The sequence below is a fragment of the Acartia tonsa genome, chromosome 3 (genome assembly GCF_053477335.1).
Source record: "Acartia tonsa isolate MP-2025a chromosome 3, ASM5347733v1, whole genome shotgun sequence".
Lineage (NCBI taxonomy): Eukaryota > Metazoa > Arthropoda > Copepoda > Calanoida > Acartiidae > Acartia > Acartia tonsa.
In genome coordinates, this window is record NC_137262.1 from 30391432 (window position 1) to 30417317 (window position 25886).

The 25886-nt window shown below is 32.1% G+C and overlaps 2 protein-coding genes across 3 annotated transcripts; both read right to left on the minus strand.

Moving 5' to 3' along the window:
- Window positions 1–1766: 1766 nt before the first annotated feature.
- LOC145313886 (pancreatic lipase-related protein 2-like) lies at window positions 1767–9412 on the minus strand. The gene is made up of 12 exons (XM_080153538.1): window positions 9282–9412; window positions 8740–8785; window positions 7865–7983; window positions 7281–7355; window positions 6653–6773; window positions 6203–6434; window positions 5276–5496; window positions 4483–4548; window positions 3953–4043; window positions 3027–3083; window positions 2460–2568; window positions 1767–2215 (listed from the first exon to the last, which is right to left on the minus strand). The coding sequence occupies exons 1-12, from the start codon at window positions 9328–9330 to the stop codon at window positions 2106–2108; spliced, it is 1296 nt and encodes a 431-aa protein (XP_080009664.1). The 5' UTR covers window positions 9331–9412; the 3' UTR covers window positions 1767–2105.
- Window positions 9413–10689: 1277 nt separating this feature from the next.
- Window positions 10690–19150, minus strand: LOC145315193 (pancreatic secretory granule membrane major glycoprotein GP2-like). Of its 2 annotated transcripts, none has more exons than XM_080155236.1 (5): window positions 19062–19150; window positions 12808–12900; window positions 12364–12458; window positions 11943–12011; window positions 10690–10865 (listed from the first exon to the last, which is right to left on the minus strand). In XM_080155236.1, the coding sequence occupies exons 1-5, from the start codon at window positions 19141–19143 to the stop codon at window positions 10710–10712; spliced, it is 495 nt and encodes a 164-aa protein (XP_080011362.1). In that variant the 5' UTR covers window positions 19144–19150; the 3' UTR covers window positions 10690–10709. The 2 variants fall into 2 exon arrangements, with proteins under 2 accessions (XP_080011362.1, XP_080011361.1); XM_080155235.1 differs by having other exon boundaries at window positions 12808–12903; window positions 19062–19147.
- Window positions 19151–25886: the final 6736 nt, after the last annotated feature.

The following is a 25886-nucleotide window of genomic DNA, read 5'->3' on the forward strand; positions in this document are numbered from 1 at the left end:
AAGTCTACAAGAAACTAAAATAAATTATGATTAAACATGTTAAATATTTGGGTTGTTTAAACAGTGTATATTTTTCTGGTCGTTATTCATTTTAGGTGTAGAAATTACTAGTATAAGTGCAAACAGAATTTAGGCATTTATTACAACATGAAAAAGGTAAATTACATAAAAAAAAATTAACGATTATTTTTTTGGTCGTATTTTTATTTTCTTCAAAAAGATTTTATATTACATTTTATTAGTTAAAGAACTAATAATTCCTTACCAAAAATAAGAATCTTATTTATACCTACCATAAAAGCTTTTAATCTGAAAACAAGGATGACAACATCCATAAGTAACGAAGCACAGTATCTATTATATCAAAAAGACAAACGGAAAAAGTGAGTTGTACAGTAGATTATCTGTTAACATAACAAAGAAAAGAAAGTTGTAAAAAGGAAAGTAGCTAAAAAAGCTGGAACACAGTAATAGTGTCTGACTGAGTAACAAAAAAAATTAGCCAATGAGAGGCCACTATAAATTTTACCATTGGTCAATAACGGCCTCTCATTGGCTAATTTTTTTTTTGTTACGTCATAATCAGTCAGACACTATTACTGTGTTCAAAAAGCTGCTTTAAAGCAGTCAGACTACCATAGATTTTTTTTATGTCTAATTGTGGTGCATAATGAAGGGAATATTGGCAAGAAGTTTCAGTTGTGTAACTTTTGTATGAGCAGAGTAAACCTGTTGTAAAAAGTAAAAGCGACTAAAAAATTGTATAAAACAGTCTGGCCGCTATGAATGTTATTTACTTAATTATGCTTTATATCTATGGAAATGTTGACAATCTTTTACAGGAGCAGAGAAAATCAGTTGTGAAAAATAAAAGCTGCTTAAAAGCACTTAGTATTGAGCATAATTAAGTATAAAACATTCGTAGCCGCTGGACTGCTTTTAACCAGCTATTTGGCCGCTTTCATTTTTCACAACTGATTATATCGGCTCCTGTAAAAGTTAGACTGAAACTTTTTGTTAACATTCCCATCAATATTGAGAATAATTAAGTAATAAACATCCATAGCCCTCTGACTGCTTTTAAACGCCTTTTTAGCCGCTTTTACTTTTTACAACAGATTTTCTCTGCTCATAAAAAAGTCACACAACTGAAACATAATAAAGTATAAAACATTCGTAGCCGTTGAACTGCGGCTATAAAGCTGCTTATATTTTTACATCACAATTATCTGCTCCTACAAAAGATACACGGCTGAAACTTCTTGCTAATATTCACTTCATTATGCATAAAAATTATAGCCTGCTTTTAGACAGCTTTTTAGCTACTTTTTAGCTGCTTTTCTGTTTATAACTTTCAAAGACTAAAATCTTATTTTTAAGGTTTCGTGATTAAATTGTTTTTGCATATTCTCTATCTTTCTTTTCTTTGTTATGATAACAGATAATCTGCACTATAACTCATTTTGTCCGTTTGTCTACTTTATAAAAGATTTTTTGCTTCGATATTTATGGATGTTTTAATCCTTCTTTAACTTGCTATTCCCTTCAGTATGACATTTTTCTGGTTCGTTTTTTAAAGTAAAGTAACGGACATTCATATATTCTTCTTAATCATAAAAATATGCTTAAAGAATTTAAATAATTGTTATATGTATGTATGTACAGAAAAATTGTTGTTATGATCACGGTAATCTCAGTATTTTCAAATTGATAAGTGAAAACATTTGAAAATTAATTATTGTAAACTATAATCAAAAGAAATATTGTGAAATTTATCAATATTTATTTCATACAGCTTTGTATTAAGTAAAACTAACAAAAATTATTGTTATTATTAGCTTCACTAAAAATCATTTATAAATAAAAAAATTGTGAAGAATTTATATATTAAAAAAAAAAATACATTTCAGAATGATACTATATTACAATAAATTAATATATAAAATGTATATATTGGTTAGTTTGTAATGCATTTGAATATTTCAAACTTGTAGTCCAAAAGAAACTTAGGATTTTTGTCTGCAAATTTTAGATCATTTAGAATTTCCTTGCTTGTTTAATCATTTAGATGTATAGCAATCATTAAAAGCAAAGTTTTTCAATAGTTAACTATGACGTCTTAGTTTCCCCAGAAGATCAACAGCTCCTGTGATGATTCCCCCCAAAATAGGAGACTTAACACCGTCTCTAACTGCCTCAATTAACCCATGGGTTCCTGAAAAAAGAATTTGTTTGACTGAACAAAAACTGAAAAAAAAACTACATTACTACCCACAAAGTTATGATCAAGTCAAGGGAAAAGACAATGGCCGATGAATTTATGTACAATCATCCCCAATAATGATACACAAAATTACCCCTTCATGGATTAAATTTAGTGGTTGAAAAGAATTGGTTACCTTAATTTAAAACTTAGGAATTTGTAAAGATAACGAAAGCGTGGTTTTGCTATAATTTACCTTCATGTACTCTGTCTAAGGGTCCGCTGTAACGGTGTCCATAGTAGGTCCAAATAACATTGGGATTTGGCTCGGTGAAATACATTTTTCTCTCAGCTGTTGCAAATTCCTAAATTATCGAAAATTAGACAAAAAAAGCGTAAAATGGGATTCGAAATCATTTAATATCCGCTGTATCAGAATCGGTTCTTAGCCATATTGAAAAATCATTTATAGCACCGTATAGCAATCAATTTTTCACGAATAATTAAATAAAAATCATAAATTTGATACCAGTTTTGTTAGCCAGGGGTTTTAGCCCCTTTCGGTAACAAAACTGGTGTAATCTTAAAATCTTTCATTTTAAAATCCGCAGGAAGCTGTCTTGAATACAAAGCACTATTTTAGATTAACTTTCAAGTAAGTGAGAAGAGAAGAGACCATCTTATTTTGTATCAAATAGCATTCATTATATTAACACTTCAGCGTTACGGACGGATTATGTCAGTTATAATATATATACATATATATAATATTTACTTATAAAAACCCTATGATTTTGAAATTAGAAAGAACAATGTTACTTACACTTGCAGCTTCGCCCATGAATGCATCTGGCCTATGATCAACTGAACCTGGTCTCACCTAGATAGTTTTTACTTCTTATACTATTTCAAAAATTTTATTAGTGTTTTCTCGTCATTTTGGAAAAGTAAGATTAGGCATAACGAAATACAGTTATAGGAGGTAGAATTATATGAACAAGGATGACAACATCCATAAAAAGCGAAGCTCTGAAACGGTAGGACAAACGAACACTTGTTTAATGTATAAACTCATTAATCAGAATATAAAAGTATAAAAGTCGAAGAAAATTGTAAGTAAATTTGTTAAAAAACATAATTACATTTTAAGAACTTGATTATAGAGATGCTTCGCTTATAACATTGTACTTTGATGTCCTAGGAATCAGTATTCCAAAAATCAGATCAATCGGATAATAATATCACATAAAAATTTGTTGTCAAAAAAGTAAAAAATCGACATGTTTAAAATGGACATATGGACATTCTGGTATTAAATATAGAGTTGCTACGCTTTCTAAATTGTACATAACTACTACAGGAATCACCATGCAAAGTTTGAAATCGCTAGGAAAACTCTAACATGTCTAAATTAACGAAAAGAGCTATCCATTCCGGATGGACAGGCGTACCTACGGACGGACGTACGAATCTACATATGGGAAAGGTAAATTATAAAAATATGGATTATATAAATACTCATATAAATTGACTTGCGGCAATTTTCAATTGTAGTTTTAAAAGAAATGAAAATATTTTTTTGGGTAGGGGTTATTTTTTCCATTTCTCTGTGGGCTGGGGGGGGGGGGTAATCTCTCCAAAATAGTTATGAACCTTCCCAAGACCTATCGGTTCAGTGGTTAGCGAGATACTTTGTCCACACAGACAGACAGACTTTAATATAATGAAATTGAATGAAAGATATTATACCTGTCCTGTATTGCATTGGTTCAGGGTTAAACATTCCCAAGCTGGAAATAGCTGCGGCTCTAGTATTGAGTTCAGATAATACTGAAAAGCCCTGAAAAGATGTTTTTGATATTTTTTCAACATATGTACAATCTTGAATTAAGGGTGGTAAAACAGGTCATTTGAGTCTTTTTTTAAAAAATGTACCAATTATGATAGACAAAATTAACTATTCTGTTGTTTAAAATTGTTGGTTAACAACCTTATTAAGACTTAATAATTCCCAAAAGTTTAGAAGCCAACAAAAATCAGTCCAACCCTTCCCCCTCCCCGATAAAGGAACAAGAGTCTTATTAGCACTTTGACCTTACAAAAGCGTTTGATAATATTCATATTAAACGTACATAACACGTTGTCTCTCCCGAAGCCTAAGATCTCGAAAACCACTGAACCGATTAGATTATACCAACTGATTCTATGTTGGGATTAAGCTATTTTCTATTAGGGGGAAGGGGGGAACCCAATTTCCGTAAAGATTTATGTCAGTTTACCTTTCATGATGACATTTAACCTGGGAGATGGGAAGCAATACTCCACAATTCTCTTGAAATGCTCCACTAAAATAGAAATAGGTCAGATATATTGATAGAGCTGCTGTAAATACAGGGTGTATTTTTAATGGAAAACAATTATTTCTTAATTTAAACCACTTACCATTGACGGAAATTAATTATAAACATGTCATTTTTCATAGTTTTGTATCAGAAATTACAAATTATGCCTTTAAAACCAGTTTCCCAAAGTGCCTATCTTTTTAAGATTAATGGACTATGGCCAATTTTAAGGGCGTGCAAAAATGCGTACATGATTAAAGATCAAATTTTACAGCTTGTGTTAAAAGTAGAAAAATGTTATACACACAGTTAGAATCGTCATAAACTTTAGTTTTTAAATATATAAGAATCATTTCTTTGTTATGTATAGTTTAAGAGCTTTTTATACTTTTTCAACGTAGCTTCTAAACTACAAATAACACAAATATGATATATATTAAATTAAGTTATACTTTTATTCCATTTAAAAAAACACTCTGTATTATATTTTGTTTTATTATATGTTAATTATGAAAAATTATAATTCTGTTCTATAAAATAGAAAGGTTTTTGTCTGTAGCTAAGATATCGATAACCGATTTTTAACGATTATGTTCTTATTTTAGGCAAGTTTCACGTAGCTCAAAGGAGGGTTTTAGGCTATTTTTTATTTTAAAAAAACCCATATGCTTGGGGTGTAGGCACTCGTATGTTAAAAAGTATGATATTAAAAATTTAAAAATAAACCTACCCATCTGGATAGTAATCCGCATGGCCCAACGGATTCAAATCGCCAAACTTGGTATCACCAAATACAACCGCAGGACTAAGCGAGCCGTGGGTGTGGATAACGTCAACAAAAGCAGCTGCGTTGGGGCTCAGGCGGTTTTGTGACTGCCATGGGATAGCTGCAAATACGGGGCCGTTGACAAATCCTGGGCCAGCTGGGTCAAGTCCGGTTACACGATCCACCTTTAATAGTTATTTATCTAATCGTATTATAAACAGCTTTCCGCGGATATAAAATTTACAATTATAAAATTAAAAATAGTATTTTTAGCCCCATGGAGGCACTGGCTAACAAAACTGGTTTTAATATTATGATTGAAACTGGATAGAATGCGATACAATACATAATTTTTCAGTTTGGCTTAGAGCCGGTTCTAATTTAGCGGAAAATAATCGGTTTTGATGCCATACTGGAAAAGTAATATTTGTTAAATTGAATTATTTCATAATAATTTTTAGCAACTAATCTAATCTATAATTCAATATGTCTGTCCATCTGTAACGCTCTGAGAGAAATTTGTCTTTTTCTATGAAGATCCTAAAGATCATCTATAATACACCCGTTTGTCCAACCATGTTTTTTTTTCATATTTCGCTACTTAATGATGATTTTGAAGAAATAGTGAGAACTTATTCTTTCTCTCCAAAATTTACAACAATCCTCTTATATAAAGTAGTGAGGTTTTTTCTCTTGAACTGTATTATATCAATAACTACTAAACTGATTGATTTATCCGTTTTGGGTAAGCTTTATATATGTGATTTGATGGTTTTAGGTTATTTCTTTGTCAGATTTGAGTCTTTGGATGGTATTAAAATATTAAACTTTAGCTTCTACGATAACAATGTGCTAGGGGTGTAACCGCAAGTCCCAAACAAAGTACAATACCTGCCAATTTCCACCGGTAGCCAGCTTAAAAGCACGTCCTGCCGCCCCAACTAAATGTGCTCCCAAACTGTGGCCAACCAAGTGAATATGTGGCGGCTGGCGGCTGTTATTATCAGTAGCTAAAGCCGCTAAGCAGCGGCCGATAAAATTACCGACATCAATAGCACTGTTAGCGGCATTTGTATAGACATCGTTTTTGAACCCCTCTCCAGAATGAAGATCAGACAGTAAACTAAAAAAATATCATTATCTCGCGCTCGCCTTTATTCTATTTTTGCGAAAAGCTCCCCAGTGATTTTTTTATCAAATCTTGTGTTAATCTTTAATTTTCATGTCTTTTTTACCATAGAATAAAAAAACATTGGTTGCTATGCGTAATTTTAGTATCTAATACTTTAATGTTATTTTACATTATCAAATATTTAACTCATTAATAAAGATGAAAATTACCTGAGTGGAATGTATAATTTATTTGTTTTGAAACCATTAAGTTGTTTCCATTCAATTAGGATTATGTTGGCCTCAAAACCAGTTTTGTCCATCCACGCGTTCACAAAATTTGTGTGCTCATCTGTAATTAGATAAGTTAATTCAGCGATCTAAAGGGATAAGACAATGGCCGATAAAGTAATTTACATCACAAATGATGATACACAAAATAACCTCTTCTGTAGATTACAATTAGTGTTTGAAACGTTTGGACACTCATTTCTATCAACCAACCAATCAAAATTCCATAAGGTCCCTAAAATTGTTAACCCAACGAATAAGAAAACGTATTAGCTTGGGAACAAATATAATAAATAGCCCAATGTCCCTTTCCCCCCTAAAGTTAATGGGTAAGACAAGTATCTAAACAACTATTAATCATTGATCATGGGTATTGTTTTTTTTGCATTAATTTGATCTGTAATAATTGAATTATAAAGCAAATGTTCGGTATTCTTAAAGAAGAGAGGAAGAAAGAGAAAGAAGGGCCCAAGAATAGAAGAATAATAGAAGATCACAAAACCCTCATTAAAAAATTTTTTTTTTTTATTGTATGGATCTAAGAGTAGCTTCGCTACCAAATACGTACTTTTAGTGCTTGCAATAAATCCAGGAGAGACTAGTTTGATTGGTAGGTCAGGATCAAAGTTTTCAGGAGGCAGCACTGATCATAAAATCATTTTTAATTTTGTTAGAAACTTTAAACAATCCTTAAATAAATACTTGAAAGGTTGAATGTTTGTTTGCTCAGTATGCTCTCAAACAATAGCTTGTAGTAGAAAGTACTATACTACAAGATATTAGGAAGAAAATACCTCCCCTTTTTACAACCCATTGATAAAACTCTGTGTTTCGTTTATCAGATTTCAAAATAGAAAGAAAAATCTTACATTAAGGAACCCATTATTTTTGATCAAGTAAAATAATAAGAAAGGTCAAACAGGCAGACCCCCTTTCTGACCTTTATAAAAACTTGTCTGTGTCTGCCAGAATGGAGATATTAAAAAAGTTATGTTTTATCAACAGATTGAAAGAGGCAGTTAGGTTTTGCCCTCTATCTTTTACACACAGAAAATGAGATATAAAAAACCTTGAGGAGGGGGGAGGGGGTTCTATGCCACCTTCCCCCCGACCATTAGGGGTTAACCATTGCTAACATAAAATATGATTTCCCTTGAGCTTGAAGATTTTGCTGAACTCTGCAAGGCACATCCACTCCATGGGACCATACAACATCTCTGTTGAATCTATCCTCTGGTCTCATTTGTACATAGTTGTCAGGGGTAAATAATCTACAAACATTTGTACATAGTTGTCAGGGGTAAATAATCTACAAACATTTGTACATAGTTGTCAGGGGTAAATAATCTACAAACATTTGTACATAGTTGTCAGGGGTAAATAATCTACAAACATTTGTACATAGTTGTCAGGGGTAAATAATCTACAAATATTTGTACATAGTTGTCAGGGGTAAATAATCTACAAACATTTGTACATAGTTGTCAGGGGTAAATAATCTACAAACATTTGTACATAGTTCTCAGGGGTAAATAGTCTACAAATATTTGTACATAGTTCTCAGGGGTAAATAGTCTACAAATATTTGTACATAGTTGTCAGGGGTAAATAATCTACAAACATTTGTACATAGTTCTCAGGGATAAATAATCTACAAACATTTGTACATAGTTCTCAGGGGTAAATAATCTACAAACATTTGTACATAGTTCTCAGGGGTAAATAATCTACAAACATTTGTATTTTGAAATCGGACCAAAAAACACCAAACATATGGGGCAATGTGAAATATAAAAAACAGCCAAAACCCTGCTTAAAAACAGTCCGACCGCCATAGATGTTTCATAGCTAATTATACTCCATAATAATGAGAATTATGACAAGAAGTTTCAGCCTTATATCTTAAACAGAAGCCGAGAAAATCCCCACTGAGTGTCCTAAGGACGGATGGACATTTGGAATTGTAGAGAAGCTTCGCTACTAAAAACAATTATGAAAATTTAGTTTAGAATTGAGATTTTAATTACCTTATTTGAACCTCTCTACTCAAAGTGTCCCAATCTTGAGCATTTCCTAAAATTAAGTATAAAAACTTTTAACAAAAGTAATACTTTTCATATCACATTATTTTTCCTATGCCTAACTCAGCTCCTGTGGGGCTATCCAAAACCCATTATATAACCCTACCTGACCTGAAGTAAAAACCAACAATCAAAAACTTCCCCCGAAGAAGATACTTTATTTCAATTGATATCCAATATGGGTGTGGGGGGTAGTGTCTGTGATCCACTTTGCACTTTAAGGGAAATTGCCAGTATTCTCATCTAATACAAACAGTTACCATAGCTCTGTATACATTTTTTTTGTTTATATAAAAAAAGTAAATTGGAAGCATCTTACATTGCCTATAAAAATGACTTCATCTAATACAAAAGATAATTGTAATTGACCAATCGTAAAATACTGGTCTATCGTATTGTATGACGTCATTTTTTTTATAGATACTATAAGCTGCTTCGTAAATTGTCTTATTTTTAAAATTTATGAATACAAATTTTAAAAAACTCACCAAAATTTACAAGCAAAAGAACTGTAAATAAATCAAAAAACGTTTTCATCACTGTTCAGTTATTATTCCGTATATGATTTAAATGATACTGATAGAAATTACAAGCTTCACGAAAATCATTGACTACTAAAGATTGTTAATCCTCCAAATCTCCGCCCATTTGTACATAAGCTCGGAGCTCCACCTCATTTACCTTTGATTCATCACATTTTAACCAAAAAATAGGGTATATAGAATAACTTTTGGTTAACATCTAATTATTACTAATCCTTAGTAAATTTTTATTTTTGATTGCAGAAAGTGCATATGTAAAAGCTTTTCTATATGTCAGTACGTCCGTAATGGATAGCTCTTATCGGCGTTGAACCTTGTTCTCCTAGGAATCATTGTTTCAAAATTATAGATCAATTGAATATTCATGTCATATAATATAACTATTATGTTCCTGGAGGCTTTTTGTTCATAATGAGAAGATTAAAACCTTTATTAGGATGCAAGGGGGGTTTTAAGTCATGTTTTACAAGAAAAAAGGGCCAAAAAATCGCATTCATCCGTTCCTCTGAGCAAGCAAAAGGAAGCTGTATACATTGTAGCTATGGAATTCTTTTTGTGGTAGTCTTTGGTTCTTAAACTTTAAATAAATCTTAAATCATCCAGAGGTGTATTACATTGATAAAAATAATGTGGAATTTAGCTTTATTCTCAGATGAAAATATCCAAATCGACCCACTCTATTTTAAATTCTCCGCCCTCTATTCAACTGGATCCAGGTATATATTGGGGATTATTTTTGTGCATAGGAGCGGTCAATTTGGGCGTTGGGTAAAGGTTGGAAGGTGCATATGTGGTGTGGTCAAATTAAATTTAGAATATGATCATTGAACGAGAATGATATGTAGTAATAAAGTTATCAAGTAACCTATAAATACGTTAAATGGTTTATTAATCCTATCATTAAACGTTTTTGCTTAATTTTCATTTCTGTTTACTAATAAAATTTGTTAAATTATAAAGTTTCTAACAACGGTAACACCACCTATAAAAAGCAGAGAGCAGCTAGACAAAAATTTGGACTAACAGACGGACCTAATAAATTAAAGATATGCTCTGCTTACATAATGAATAATCATTATTCCAAATTCAGATGTAAAGGATGATTAAATTTATAAAAAGGAACTGTTGTAAACAAGTTTAAATATCAACATGTTTTAAAAGGACACACAGGCTATCTGGTAGTATTACAGACTAGCTAATTTTTCTAAATTGAACCTAATTGTTACAGGAACCATCTTGGCAAGTTTAAAATAAACTTGTCCAGGCAACGTACCACGATTATCGATCAGAGCTATCTGTTATGGACGTACAGCCCCTAATTTTAGAAAGGCTTCGCGTTAATAAAACTAAAACATTAAGATTCAAGATTTTATATTAGATAGCACAAAACCTGGAGTTACAAGCCAGGGTTTCAGGCAGATTATAAACAAAATATTCTCCACAGTTTATTATTTCTATTTGATGGGAATATAGGCATGTAGAGATTACATACATCTGGAAACATACTTCTCCTGATACTCTTTCATTTACCTAGATACAGATAGATATACAGATAGATAGATAGATAGATAGATAGATATATAAATAGATAGATAGATAGATAGATATGTAGATAGATAGATAGATAGATAGATAGATAGATAGATAGATAGATAGATATATAAATAGATAGATAGATAGATAGATAGATAGATAGATAGATAGATAGATAGATAGATAGATAGATAGATAGATAGATAGATAGATAGATAGATAGATAGATAGATAGATAGATAGATAGATAGATAGATAGATAGATAGATAGATAGATAGATAGATAGATAGATAGATAGATAGATAGATAGATAGATAGATAGATAGATAGATAGATAGATAGATAGATAGATAGATAGATAGATAGATAGATAGATAGATAGATAGATAGATAGATAGATAGATAGATAGATAGATAGATAGATAGATAGATAGATAGATAGATAGATAGATAGATAGATAGATAGATAGATAGATAGATAGATAGATAGATAGATAGATAGATAGATAGATAGATAGATAGATAGATAGATAGATAGATAGAATATGTCTGTCTATCTGTAATTGCATATCCTGGACCGAGTAGGCCCTATTAAGATCTTATTAACAGATGGATGGATGGACAGGTAGCTATAAGTAGATGGATAGAAAGATAAATAGATAGACAGACAGACAGACTAACAGAAAAAAACAGACAGAAAGATAGAAAGATAGACAAAAAAATAATATAAATAGATAAGATTGATATTAACCTGTGTTGGATGTGTACCATTGAGCCAGCCAGGAGCATATACCTCACAATGAAAGATAGATAGATAGATAATTACTTGTGTTGGATGTGTATTATTGAGCCAGCCAGGAGCATCTGTCTCACAATGAAAGATATATAGATAATTAGATAGATAGATATTTTCCTGTGTTGGATGTGTACCATTGAGCCAACCAGGAGCATCTGTCCCACAATGAAAGATATATAGATAATTAGATAGATAGATATTTACCTGTGTTGGATGTGTACCATTGAGCCAGCCAGGAACATCTGTCCCACAATGAAAGATATAGATAGATAATTACCTGTGTTGGATGTGTACCATTGAGCCAACCAGGAGCATCTGTCCCACAATGAAAGGCTCCAGGTGCAACCTAGGTAAAATATTCTAAGATTTGCTTCTCTCTGGTACCTACTATTGATTTAAGAGGAAAGGGACATTTTGATAGGGGGGAAAGCCTTTGCCCTTAACAGGCGCAATTCATTACCAGGCACAGACAAAGGTGACAGTTGGGTGTCGCCTAATTTCTTAATGCTCCTATTTATGGTATAGTATACAAGAAAGCCTTAAATATATCTTTGGATGATTTCAAGCTATTTAAATAATAGGGGAGACAAAAATAAAGGGTAGAAGTGGTGGGTCAGTAAAACTGAAAATAAAACCTAAATATTATAAACAGACCGCCAAGCCAACAACATAGAATAGCTACACTCTAAAAAATTAACCTCAGGCATCCTTGTACCAGCCTGACCGCCAATCCTGTACCAGCCGGGTCCCTTCCAGTCTGGACTTACATACCAGTCAGAGGTCACAGTCTTCCCTGCAGGTTCAATGTAAATTAAACATGTAAATACAATTTTAAAAAGACAGGTGTCAAATCTTGTTTATTTTGATTTTTTGACTGCTGCAACTTATAAAAATTATTTTATTTATGTTCTGAAGGGTGAATTAAGCTTAAGATTCTTACATGTACATAGAATAGATGTAAATCATGGTACAATTATTTAATTTTTATATAAAGGTGAACCTAGTTGGTCGAGCTAAATACCTAACATCATTCACGAAACCTTCATGAATTAATTTTTAAAAATCAATATTTTAATTGAAGGAAAGAAATATTTAAAGAATTCTAATTTCATTCTAAAAATTTTAATTGAAAAGTTTAATACCTGAATCACAGAATATTTCATCCAGGTGTTGTGGTACAAAGTCAAAGTTTCTGCCAGGATCATCCAGTACATTTTCAGTGGCACATTCACTAGCTACTACATTAGGGAGCTCTCTACGATTTACATACTTTTTTATATACTAAGATTTAATTATAGACGAGGCTTTTCTATAATTAGGGTCGGTCCGTTCGTCCGACTGTCCGTTTATTACAGTTAGCTCTTTTCGTTAATTTAAACAGGTTAGCATTGTCCTATCGATTTTAAACTTTGCATGCTGATTTCTATAACAGTAAGGTACGACTTTGAAAGCGCAGCAACTCTGAAAAAAGTCCATACGTCCATTTAAAATAAGCTGATTTTTTTACTTTTTGACAAAACATTTTGAATATTAAAATTATCATATTCATCTGATTTTTTGAATACTGATTCCTATCACAACAAGGTATAGTGTTATAAGCGAAGTATCTCTATAATCAAGTCCTAAAAACGTCAGTATGTCCTTAAACAGTAACATGTATTTAATCAGTTTTGCAACTTTACTTACAATTTTGTAAAGACATATGCATTAATATTCATTTTATTCAGTTTTTACACTCTTCAAGTGTTAATGTTCGTTCGTCCTTCCATTTCAGAGCTTCGCTTTTATGGATGTTGTCATCGTTGTTTTTAACATCTTAATTGGAACTGATGATCTATACATTAGATCTTTTCATGAAAATACCCTTTTTCGAATTTCAATCTTCTGCTAACCTAAAAAGTTACTTTAGGGGCCTAGAAATATATGTACAAAATTTTAGCTCTCTATCTCTACTGGCGACCTAGCGCCAGGCATGTAAAATATCAACATATAACGGTAGCACGGCGGTTTTAACAATATCTCAGTAATGTGCAGGTTTTCAGCTCTTCTGCATATTTCAATTTAAATACATAAGGCCAAAGATATTATATCCAAAAAATCTTTAGTCAAAGTCTACTCTAGACCTAGCGCCAGTCAGTTTTCTAAAATCATGCATTTTATACCTGTGAAAAATGAAATCGCCAGCGCTAGGTGTAGAGTAGACTTTGACAAAAGATTTTTGGGATATCATATCTTAGGCCTTATGTGTTTAAGTTGAAATATGCAGAACACCTAAATTCACCTTCCAAGCCATTCTCTAAGCATTTTAATTTTTTTGTTGAAATAACGGGATTTCAAAACTGCCCTTTGAAAAGGCCTAAAAAATATTTTTTTTTGTCCCTTTTTTCACTGTATATAGTTACAACTTATTAAGATATTATTCTCAGTTAAAAAAAAATTGGCGCTTCCAGCACCTATACCGGCAAAAACAGGCAGTTAAACTTCTGAACCCCTACTTAACCCCCTGACAGACCCCCCCTCTATCTTGGCTCCTGTTACAGATAGAGACGTAAAACTTTTTTCTGGTTGTTCATGTGTACTTTTAGAGAATTACTTTTTCTAGTCATAGTGGTCAGACCGCTCCTTATCCGCTTTTTAGCGGCCAGTCGCTAAATATTAAAACAGCTGTAGAGCGGCCAATTTTAAAGCTAAGAAAACCAAATTTTATGACAAACTATTATTTTTTATAATAAAAAAATACCTTTTCTGACCATTGCCGAAAAACGACAAATAATGGAAACCGCCAATTTTGGCGGTAAAACGGCGGTTGGCAGTGCTAAATAATATTTTTATCTGTTTATAGTTACAACTTATTAAGATATTATTCTCAGTTAAAAAAAAAATTGGCGCTTCCAGCACCCAAACCGGCAAAAACAGGCAGTTAAACTTCTGTATCCCTACGTAACCCCATAACAGACCCCCCTCTATCTCGGCTCCTGTTACAGATAGAGACGTAAAACTTTTTTCTGTTGGTTCATGTGTATTTTTAGAGAAAATTACTTTTTCTAGTCATAGCGGTCAGACTGCTCCTTATCCGCTTTTTAGCAGCCAGCCGCTAAATATTAAAAAAGCTGTAGAGCGGCCAATTTTAAAGCTAGGAAAACCAAATTTTATGACGAGCAATTATTTTTCATAACAAAAAAAATGCTTTTTCTGACCATCGCCAAAAAACGACAAATAACGGAAACCGCCAATGATCACAATAAAGACTACATACAAAAATTGGCTGGTCTAGAGCTGTTTTAGAATTCCGCTACTGGCAGCTTAAAAACGGCAAAACTACAGGTAGGAAATAAAAAATCAGTTAAAAATCGGTCAAGGAGTGGCCAAACGGTCATGGCCTTACTATTCACGGAAGTTTATTATTACTCAAGAATTAATATATATTTATCAAAAAATTTAATTGATTTGAAGCTTACATGGACTGCCGCCACTGGCTGCGGTCAGCTGGAAACAACAGCTGTTTTAAAAAAAAAATTTAATATGTCATGTAGGCATGTAAGATAAGCTGAATTTTACAATTTTAAGTCTATGAGTAAAAAAATAAATACACTGGAGCCATTCAAAGTTATTTGAAGACTAGGAGGATTATATCCTGCTGGATCATACCTGAACACCTAATTTTCATCTTATTTTTTACTAAGGTTGATTAAATATTACAAAAGTAATTACAAGAGAGTTGTCCTTACTTCTGATCTTAGAGCTTTGTCTTTATGGATGTTGTCATCCTATTTTTTGTCTGTATTTAATCACTTATTAATGTTGTCATCATTGTCATATTATTTGAATTTGATAAAAATATCAATGCTTTACAAATAAAATTTATAGAGAAGATCATCTTGATGTTTTTAATAATTAGATTTGTATATTTTCATTTTGTTGTTAACCCTTTGTAGACAAATTGATAATATTTCTAAATGTTATTTTTTTTAATTGTCTGCGTCTGGCATATCTGACTAAAATAAAAATCTATTACATTAGTTTAAACAATTAACTGTCTTGACCCTTTCCAGACCTTAATCAGCCAATTTTTGTATGTAGTCTTTTATTGTGATCATAAACAGATAAAAATATTAATTGGCGCCACCAACCGCCATTTTACCGCCGAAATTGGCGGTTTCCATTATATGTTGTTTTTTGGCGATGGTCAGAAAAAGCATTTTTTTTGTTATGAAAAATAATTGCTCGTCATAAAATTTTGTTTTCCTAGCTTTAAAATTGGCTGCTCTACGACTTTTATAATATTTAGCGGCTGGCTGCTAAAAAGCGGATAAGGAGCAGTCTGACCGCTATGACTAGAAAAAGTAATTTACGTCTCTATCTGTAACAGGAGCCGAGATAGAGGGGGGTCTGTTATGGGGTTAAGTAGGGATACAGAAGTTTAACTGCCTGTTTTTGCCGGTTTGGGTGCTGGAAGCGCCAATTTTTTTTTTAACTGAGAATAATATCTTAATAAGTTGTAACTATAAACAGATAAAAATATTATTTAGTGCTGCCAACCGCCGTTTTACCGCCAAAATTGGTGGTTTCCATTATTTGTCGTTTTTCGGCGATGGTCAGAAAATGTATTTTTTTATTATAAAAAATAATAGTTTGTCATAAAATTTGGTTTTCTTAGCTTTAAAATTGGCCGCTCTACAGCTGTTTTAATATTTTAATATTGGCGGTTTTCGTTATTTGTCGTTATCGGCGATGGTCAAAAAAGGTATTTTTTTATTATAAAAAATAATAGTTTGTCATAAAATTTGGTTTTCTTAGCTTTAGAATTGGCCGTTTTATCGCCAAAATTGGCGGTTTCCATTATTTGTCGTTTTTCGGCGATGGTCAGAAAAGGTATTTTTTTATTATAAAAAATAATAGTTTGTCATAAAATTTGGTTTTCTTAGCTTTAAAATTGGCCGCTCTACAGCTGTTTTAATATAAAGCGGCTGGACGCTAAAAAGCGGATAAGGAGCGGTCTGACCGCTATGACTAGAAAAAGTAATTCTCTAAAAATACACATGAACAACTAGAAAAAAGTTTTACGTCTCTATCTGTAACAGGAGCCGAGATAGAGGGGAGGTCTGTCAGGGGGTTAAGTAGGGGTTCAGAAGTTTAACTGCCTGTTTTTGCCGGTTTTGGTGCTGGAAGCGCCAATTTTTTTTTAACTGAAAATAATATCTTGATAAGTTGTAACTATATACAGTGAAAAAAGGGACAAAAAAAGATATTTTTTAGGCCTTTTCAAAGGGCAGTTTTGAAATCCCGTTATTTCAACAAAAAAATTAAAATGCTTAGAGAATGGCTTGGAAGGTGAATTTAGGTGTTCTGCATATTTCAACTTAAACACATAAGGCCTAAGATATGATATCCCAAAAATCTTTTGTCAAAGTCTACTCTACACCTAGCGCTGGTGATTTCATTTTTCACAGGTATAAAATGCATAATTTTAGAAAACTGACTGTCGCTAGGTCTAGAGTAGACTTTGACAAAAGATTTTTTGGATAAAATATCTTTGGCCTTATGTGTTTAAATTGAAATATGCAGAAGAGCTGAAAACCTGCACATTACTGAGATATTGTTAAAACCGCCGTGCTACCGTTATCTGTTGATATTTTACACGCCTGGCGCTAGGTCGCCAGTAGAGATAGATAGCTGAAATTTTGTACATATATTTCTAGGCCCCTTTAGTAACTTTTTAGGTTAGCAGAAGATTGAAATTCGAAAAAGGGTATTTTCATGAAAAGATCTACTATACATTATTGAAACAATTGTATTCCATGAATAATTAAGAGAAAGAAAAGTTGTGCTGCTATCTAAAGATATTATATGAAGTAGTAAGATTTTTTGTCTGCAGCTTAATAACTAATGAACTGATTGAGTTCTCCTTTTTTGGAAAGCTTTGCTTAGGTCCAAGGGTTGGTCTTTTTTCGGCTGTTTTGTTTTTAACTTTTTATATTTATTTCTTGGGATGTTTTTAGGCTATTTTTCTGCCCATTAAATACCCCCTTGAAAACATAATCCTAGATCCTAGGGGCACTGCAGCTAGTTTGTAATATAGTGTGTAAATACTGGCGGATGCTATCCTATCATCTAAGGGCTCTGTATTTAAAGTGGGGGGGGGGGGGGAAGTTAAAAGATATCTTAATCCATCCCAGGACTTAAATTTAAAAATAAATTAGTCTAAAACCATCTCAGGACCCACAGATGTCTAAGTTGGCTGGTGATTAAGGGGTTTTTACCCCCCCCTTAATTTTGAAAACCTCATTTTACCCCCCTAAAAATGAAGATTTGACGTCCTTGACAGGACCTATGTGAAGCCTTCTTTAAATAGGACATTTAATTGATTAGTGAGATCTTAACGGCCAAGAAAAATGCCTTAACCCTTAACAGTCGGGCCCCTTGCCGCACCTTAATCAGTCGGGGGGGGGGGGGCGTTCAACGCCCCCCCATATTATCTCAGTTCCTATTAGAGCTAGAGGGCTAAAATTTTTTGTGCAAGTCCCCTGTGTTATGATGAATTTCCGACCTTAAGTAAGTAAAAGTCAATTTTCGCTTCCTTCACCCTTTCATTTAACAACCTTTGTTTTTAGGTCCTTTTTTACTTAAAAATTTCAAACGGCTGTAATTTTTTTATTTTTGAAGCTAGAAGAAAATTTTTTTTGCAGAAAATGTTTATCTTTATGTAAATTTTATATTTGAAATATCAAAATATAAATTTCAGCGGCCGCAGCTGTATTTGGCAGCTGTCAGCCGCCGCAGTCGGCGGTCGCCGGGAAAACGGCGGCGGATCTTTATGAAATTTTAATGCATCATGTAGACATGTCAGATAAGCTTAAGTTTAAAATTTGAAGTCTCTAAGTCAAAAATTGCGGCCACAGGAGCCTTTTAAAGATTTCTGGAGACCTGGAGGATCAGGACCTGCAGGATCATACCTGGAACCTAAAAATGACTTGAACACCTTTATTTAATATGAGGATGTACTACTAGAGGATATTCTAGTATTTTGGTAAGATAAAATGCTTTGTTTAAGTCAAAAAAATATTTTTGCTCTTTACCTGGATGACCCTGCCAGGTTTGCTGGCATCCTGTGCCCGCCAGGATGGAGATTTTCAAAAAATTCCAACTCTCAGTTATGTGTCACACCCACACTTAAAAAGTCAAGCAGTTTGGGCTCTTTATCTTTCACACACAGAAAATGAGATAGAAAAAACCGGATGGGGGGGCGTTCAACGCCACCCCTCCCCCCCCCGACCGTTAAGGGTTAATGTTCAATACAAAAAGGTGTAATAAAACTAAAGAACTTTTTGTTTACCATCAACTTTTTAACATATTTTTTACACATTTTTTTTAACAATTAAAATTACAGAGAGTTTTCCTTTGATATCATATGCTTTTATAAGTGTAAGGTAATAACACCAAATCAAAAAAAGATATGTTAACATTGTTCTACCCATCATTAAACTAACTTAGTTTTTATGTTCTATTAGAAATATCTTATTTTTGTAAAATAATTTTCTTATCTTTAAAAAAAGAAACACGGATGATAACTTCCATAAAAGCGAAGCGTTTTTAAATAAGGACCTTATTGTTGTGACCTTATTAAGTTAGGGACTTTTAATAACCTCATTTTACTCCAATCATTTTTTCAGATTAGATTTTACTTTTATAAAAGGTAAGTTTTAGTAATTAAAAGCGAAGATTATCTATAATTAGGGTAGGTCCGTACGTAACGGAAAGCTCTTTTCGTTAATTTAGGCATGTTAGAATTGTCCTATCTATTCAAAACTTTGCATGATGATTCCTATAGGAGTTGGATACGAGTTAGAAAGCGAAGCAACTATATAATCGTTTCCAGAAAGTCCATTTTAAACATATTCTTTTTTTAACTCATTAACAATTTAATTAAAAATTTGTTTCGAAATTATAATTTATAATTCTGATGATTTAGTTTTGACACTCAACAAATGTTAATGTTCGTTTGTCTTACCGTATGAGAGCTTCGATTTTATGGATACTGTCATCCGTATTTTCTTACATTTTCTTAATAATTTTGGACAAAGATGATTTTAATGTATGTTTTTAACTGGGTTATATTGTGTACATACTTATTTATGTTTATTTTCTTTTCCAGGGCTTGTCAGCTGTAACCATAACCGCCAGTAAGTTTACAAGCATAATTTTAGACAACTAGCTAAATAGATGCCTTTTATTTAGTAGTCATTCTGTTATTCACTTAATTTATCCGCAGTCTTACAACCCTTTTCAACAAGCTGCAGCAGCCAAGCCTTGTATTTTTGCATTAAAATAAATTACATTGACATTTTTTTGTTGTTGCAAAATCCTGGCCTGAACATTATACCTTATCTTTCGCCTACTATTAAAAACTAGGGATAAAGGGTCATTGGAATGTAAATAGAACTGGTCTCCAAAATTTTGAAAACATCTTCTCTCATGCGCTTTTTAATTTTGAGGCCTTGTATTATATTTTATTGGTTATACAAACATGGAGTGTCCAAACTTTCCAACATATAATTTTAATCCTATCCGCGATTAAAACATATGATAATTTCAAGTAAAATAGTTCACAGTGCGTATGAAGGTGATTTGACTTTAGTGTTAGAACCTAAATTGGGACATAGTGCATTTCATTATCCTAGGTTAGGTAAATTCATTTCACTTTTCAATAAAATCTAAAATGCAGCCGTTTTTGAGAAAATTAGATTTGAAAATTTTTAAGTTTAATTTTCACCCACTAGGAGTTATCGCATAATCATGACAAGAAAAGCAAAGATTATTTATTTAAAATTTAGAACAACTTTGCTTTTATAAAGTCTGACATAAAACCTCTCTATATATGATTTATTTCAGGCTGAATTTCCGTGACCTTAGCAAAGCAACTGATAAACTCAGGAGTGGTTTTATCAAGAACTTTATAAAAGCAAACTTGAAAAATGAACTTGAAATTTTCAAATCTAATTTTCTCAAAAACGGCTGCATTTTAGATTTTATTGAAAAGTGAAATGAAATCACATACCCTAGGGTAATGAAATGCACTATGTCCTAATTTAGGTTCTGACACTAAAGTCAAAGCACCTTCGAACGCAGTGTGAGTTATATCAAAACATTATATGTCCGTTCAGGTTTATGTTTTTCGTGATATTGTTATCTTTATCTTTTGTGTTGCTTTATAAAAACAGCAATTGAAGGGAAAATTCAAAATAAAAACTCTTCTGTATATTCAAAAAGTTATTTGCATAAAAAGTGCTTTTATAAGACACAATCATCCTTATCTATGATTGTTTAATTCTTCTAAAAAAAATAACAGGATGTTTACGTTTGCATGTGCCTGTCTGTCTGTCCCTTCCGAAGGATCTTGCTAACCTCTGAACCGTTATCGTTCTCCTTTACAATGAAGAATTTCGTAGGTCCTGACAAGTTTTATAACTATTTTGAGAAAGGGTACAACTACTCTCCAAAGATAGATCAATCCTAGAATTTGTTCAATGGTCCTGTTCCCCTCTCCCCACAATTATGTAACCAGTGTCAGGAAATTTTTTAAATCTATGCTTTGGGATTTTTTAAAACGTATCTAATCTATGCTTTTGATCTAAAATTAACCCATCCAAATATTCTACTTTTTGTCATTGTCTCCTATAGTATAATAGGTAAAGCAGATGGTACAGTCGATATATTATTACTTGGATGTTGCACCAGCTTTTCATATACTCTGATAAAGTGATGCTCGCACCTGGCTAAAATAACAAAACCATTATCCTTCCCTTTAACCCATTCCCTCCCCTGTTTTTGGATGAAGACACTGACCAATAAATGAGGTCCATATTAGCTTGCTATATTGACGCCAAATTTTCCCTTGTCAATTTATCCACGCATTTTCTATATCAACTTCTATTCACTAGCGTATCTACTCTATAACTAGAATTTTTTTCCGTATAGGGTAAAGGATAGTTTGGGTGTCTTTGAAAAGAACTGTAGAGTTTCAAATGATTATTCCTCTAAAATAAGGTATAATTAAGCAGTTTAGTAACTCCATAATCATCACCAGAAAGTTTTAAACTAGTTGATTTTTCCCTTTTCATAAATTTATTTTGTATATTTATATATATTGTATCATTCTCTTTATTTTTTTCTAAATGTTGATTCCTAGAACAATTAGGATTAATATTATGAAGCATCTCTATAACGACAGCTCAATATGTAAGTCTTCTACAGAATATTGTGTTTCTGATAAACACTATAAATTTTTCATGTATCTTTTTATTTAAAAGCTCTTCATTTCTTGATGTTATCATCCTTGTTGTTTTTATTCAGTTTTAACAGTGCGTGAATAATGTTTTGGTACTTTTTAAGAGCCAAGTAAAATTTTAAATGCAGTCTAAAGTTCTTTTTTTTGTAAATGCTTATAATAGATCTACTCTACATAAGCTTGACGGTCGATCGATTAAAAAAGTAAAACTCTACTCCTTAATTACAATTTGATATTTTTTATTTTCATCTTTTCTTACAAAGCCTAAGATACAATATAATAAAGTTTTTAAAATGGGCAATTTTATATAATGCAGCAATATTAAGTTGCAGTCCTTTCATACGAAAGCAGAACATAAAGTAGTTTATAGAGTAAGAATCATTATTTTATTTGAACGAAATAACTTTTCAAATTTGATAATACTTTGACTCACTTATTGAATAGTCAGTTCTTTTGTCTGATGCTATAGAATCTCGCTAAGTAATAAACTGATTGAGTCTTCCATCTTAGCGAGGCTTTACATAGGTTTGGGGATGGTTTTAGGTTATTATAATACTAAAAACCTAGTGTAGGTTGTTTATGGCTATTTTTCTGCCCTCAATGCCTAGATGATAGAGTGTTGCATTCTCTATTCAAAATTATTAATTATATTTTATAAGAACAAAGTATATACTTGTAAAACCTTTTTTATAACACGAGAACAAAGACCATTTTCTTATTTCCTTCTTTTTGCAGAAAAAAAGGAAACAAAAAGAGAAACTTCAGAATAAAAAAGACACACACACACTTTTGACAGATAGATAGATAGAGAAAGCCCGCGTATATCATGTAAGTCTCCAATCACTACAACAGAATCACATTTTATCAACTTAGCAAATATGCTAATTGTATATTTTAAACATACGTTAAGAACTTAAATATATAATGAGTAAATTATATTCTTGCATATATACCTATTATTTGATTTGTTAAATATTCGTATATTGCTTTTCTTAAAAATTCATAGTTTTTGTTTATTTAATGCTTCTTTGTAAAAAGTAAGTATATTCATTAGGTAAACTAAATCTTTAGGGGTTACTAGATTTGTAATACCAACACGGGGCTATAGCAATAACCTCATTCAAACAACGACATATAATATCATAATATGTCAGTATTGTATACACACTATTAAAAATATACGCCTCCTTTGTCAATCTATTTTAGGGGGCGGGGAGATTTATTATGGCGGGGGGAGGTAGGATTTTTACATTGTATATTGGTTTGGAAGGATTAAAGTGTATAAAAAGGGGAAGGGATTACTACTACTAACGGAGAATACAGTGTTCATTCAATATTCATAGAGAGAATAATTGCAAAAGAAAATAAATTTTTCTCCAATACAAGGAGTTGACAATGGGTGATATTTAGTCTTCCATTAAATTTTATGTGCAAAATTCTTGTTGTTAGTGGCTGGTAAAATTGCTAGTGAATACATTTTTTAGAACTTTTATTTTTTTAAAATTATTTTTTATTACATGATAATTAAACTTTCAATTAAATTATATTTTTTTGGTGGGGTGGGGTGGATTGTTATGGATATAATTGAATTTTTCTTCACGTTTTTTGATTTATTGCCAAAACACCCAACAGCAATTATGTTTGGCTATCACATTACGGAAACACCGACACACCAGAAAAAAAAGTAGAAAAGCCGCACAAATGTCAGTTTTACTAAGGATATTGTTCCGTATAGTCTGCTAGAGTTATAATTTAGTGTTATAATTATGTGATTTTTATATGTTAGAATTACACCTCGCATGTGAAATTTATGATATTTGTTAGTGATTGAATAGATTTTGAAGTGTTTTAGTTATCTTATAATATGAAGAAGTAAGTTTTTGTTTGAAGCTAAAGATATCTGAAAATTCTGGTCTTAATGAGTTGTACTTCTAATGGACGATTTATAAATATCTTGAGATGGTTTTAGGCTATTTTTCTGACCTCCCGCGGCCTTCCCTAGAGTCTAGGGGCCAAGGAGCTACTATATTCAAAAGCTGTTTTTAAAAAAGATATTTTTAAAGAGGTAAAGTTCAAAAAGTACACAGTGTTAAGTTACAAAGAAATCAGATAAAATGGAGGTATTTCTATTAGGGCCTTACTTTGTTGATGTAAATGTACATGGAAATTTTGAAAAGAAAACATACCATTAGGGGTGCAGGGTTTAAAAACTATATGGCAACTCTATGTATTATTGAGACTTAAAAACGAATCTAATAATATACCTAAGCTTAATCAGGGACAGCATATTGTAATGGGCGATTAATATATTTGGTACAATACACATGGCTAGTAATATATTTTGGTTATAGCAGATTTTATTGCAAATACAGATCTTTCATAAGAATAACAATACTATCAGGGAGAGGGATAGATATCTTGAAATGAATATTTGGGTATAGTCCCTTCGTAACATCGCACCTTATTGGGCGATTCTTAGTACTTTTCACAGTAGCCTTTCTCCTATTTCTAGCCCCTGCGGGGGGCTAGAACCCTGTGGGACAATCACCTAACCCAATATAACCTAACCTAACCTAAACTAACCTATAAAAAGTCAACTAATGATAGAACGATTGACTTACAGTTCTTGTTCAAAGGAAATTAATACATTATATTATTCTTTGAATTATTTATTTTTTGGAAATTGATTTTTCTTAGGTATCTAAATGCTTATCTCTGACTGTCCATAAACCAGCTGTTTAGAGTTGAAGTTAATCTAAAATATTGATTTGTTTTTGTGAAAGTAAATGGGGTTTTCTCAGGGATGATATAGAATAGATTTATATAAATGTACAACCTAGGATCTCAAGGCAATGGAAGATATAGTGATGTACATCTCCAATGATATACACAAAATTACCCCTTCTGTAGATTACAATAAGTGTTTGAACGCTTAAGTTATAAGAACTAACCAATCTAAATTCAATAACATTCCCTAAATTTGTAAGGCCAACGAATATTATAAGACTTTGGGGTCCCCTCCTTCCCTGGTACAACCAAAAAAAATTCCAAGCACCAAAGGCTTTCAGAAGTTTTTATGGTGAAGATTAATAATCGTCCATTGTCCTATCCCTGAGATTTTTCAAATAAATATTGATTTTAGCTTAAAAGGTGTCAGTTATTTTAATTTATTATATATAAGTCTTATCACATATCTATAGTTATAGAATTGTCCTGTTGTTTTAAAACTTTTCTTTGGCAATTAGTTGGTCAATTTTCACAATCCCTTAATATCTATTAATAGCATTTTTTGAGCACAGCAACTATTCTTATTAATCAGCTCAGCTCTTTTTAGACTAATGCTCAGAAATAGCTTTGCCAATATGAACTTTTGGAATTAATGGTTCTTGTCAAACAATGAAAACATTAAATATTTGAAGAGTGCCTAATGTATAAACCTTTAGTTTTGGGCTAGAAATAATGGATCCTAAGGGATACGTCAATGAAGTAGAAATTATTCTCTCCTTCAATTATGAGAAAAAATTGTACCTTAACAAAAAAAACATTGGGGTAGGTATAGTCCCTTTCGTGGCAACGCACCTTAAGGAGCGATTCTTCGTATTTTTCACAGTAGCTTTTCTCCTATATCTAGCCCCTGTGGTGCCAATTGCCCAACCCTGTGGGCAAATCACCTAACCTAACCTAAAATAACCTATAAAAAGCCATTTTAAAAATACTACAAATCGAACTTTAAGGGGAGTTGCCACGAAAGGGACTATTCCTTAACATTGTTTAAGCAAGATTCAATAAAAAAATACTATCCCCATTTTTAAAGTTTTTAAGCTGACGAATTGTAGAAACTTTGGTGGGGGATAGATTATTTATAAAACATTGTCCCTTCCATCCATGGGTTGAAATACATAAATAAATGAGGCGATGATAGTTTTAATAATGGCC

Coding starts and splice junctions, on each gene's coding strand:
- LOC145313886 (XM_080153538.1), bottom strand. CDS start 9,330: ATGAAAACGTTTTTTGATTTATTTACAGTTCTTTTGCTTGTAAATTTT. Junction 8,786..9,281: donor TCTTTTGCTTGTAAATTTTG/GTGAGTTTTTTA, acceptor ACTTAATTTTAG/GAAATGCTCAAGATTGGGAC. Junction 6,774..7,280: donor ATTTATTGCAAGCACTAAAA/GTACGTATTTGG, acceptor ATCTAATTACAG/ATGAGCACACAAATTTTGTG.
- LOC145315193 (XM_080155235.1), bottom strand. CDS start 19,143: ATGATGGGTAGAACAATGTTAACATATCTTTTTTTGATTTGGTGTTAT. Junction 12,904..19,061: donor AAAAGCATATGATATCAAAG/GAAAACTCTCTG, acceptor TCCCTAATGTAG/TAGCTAGTGAATGTGCCACT. Junction 12,012..12,363: donor CTGGTACAAGGATGCCTGAG/GTTAATTTTTTA, acceptor TATTTTACCTAG/GTTGCACCTGGAGCCTTTCA.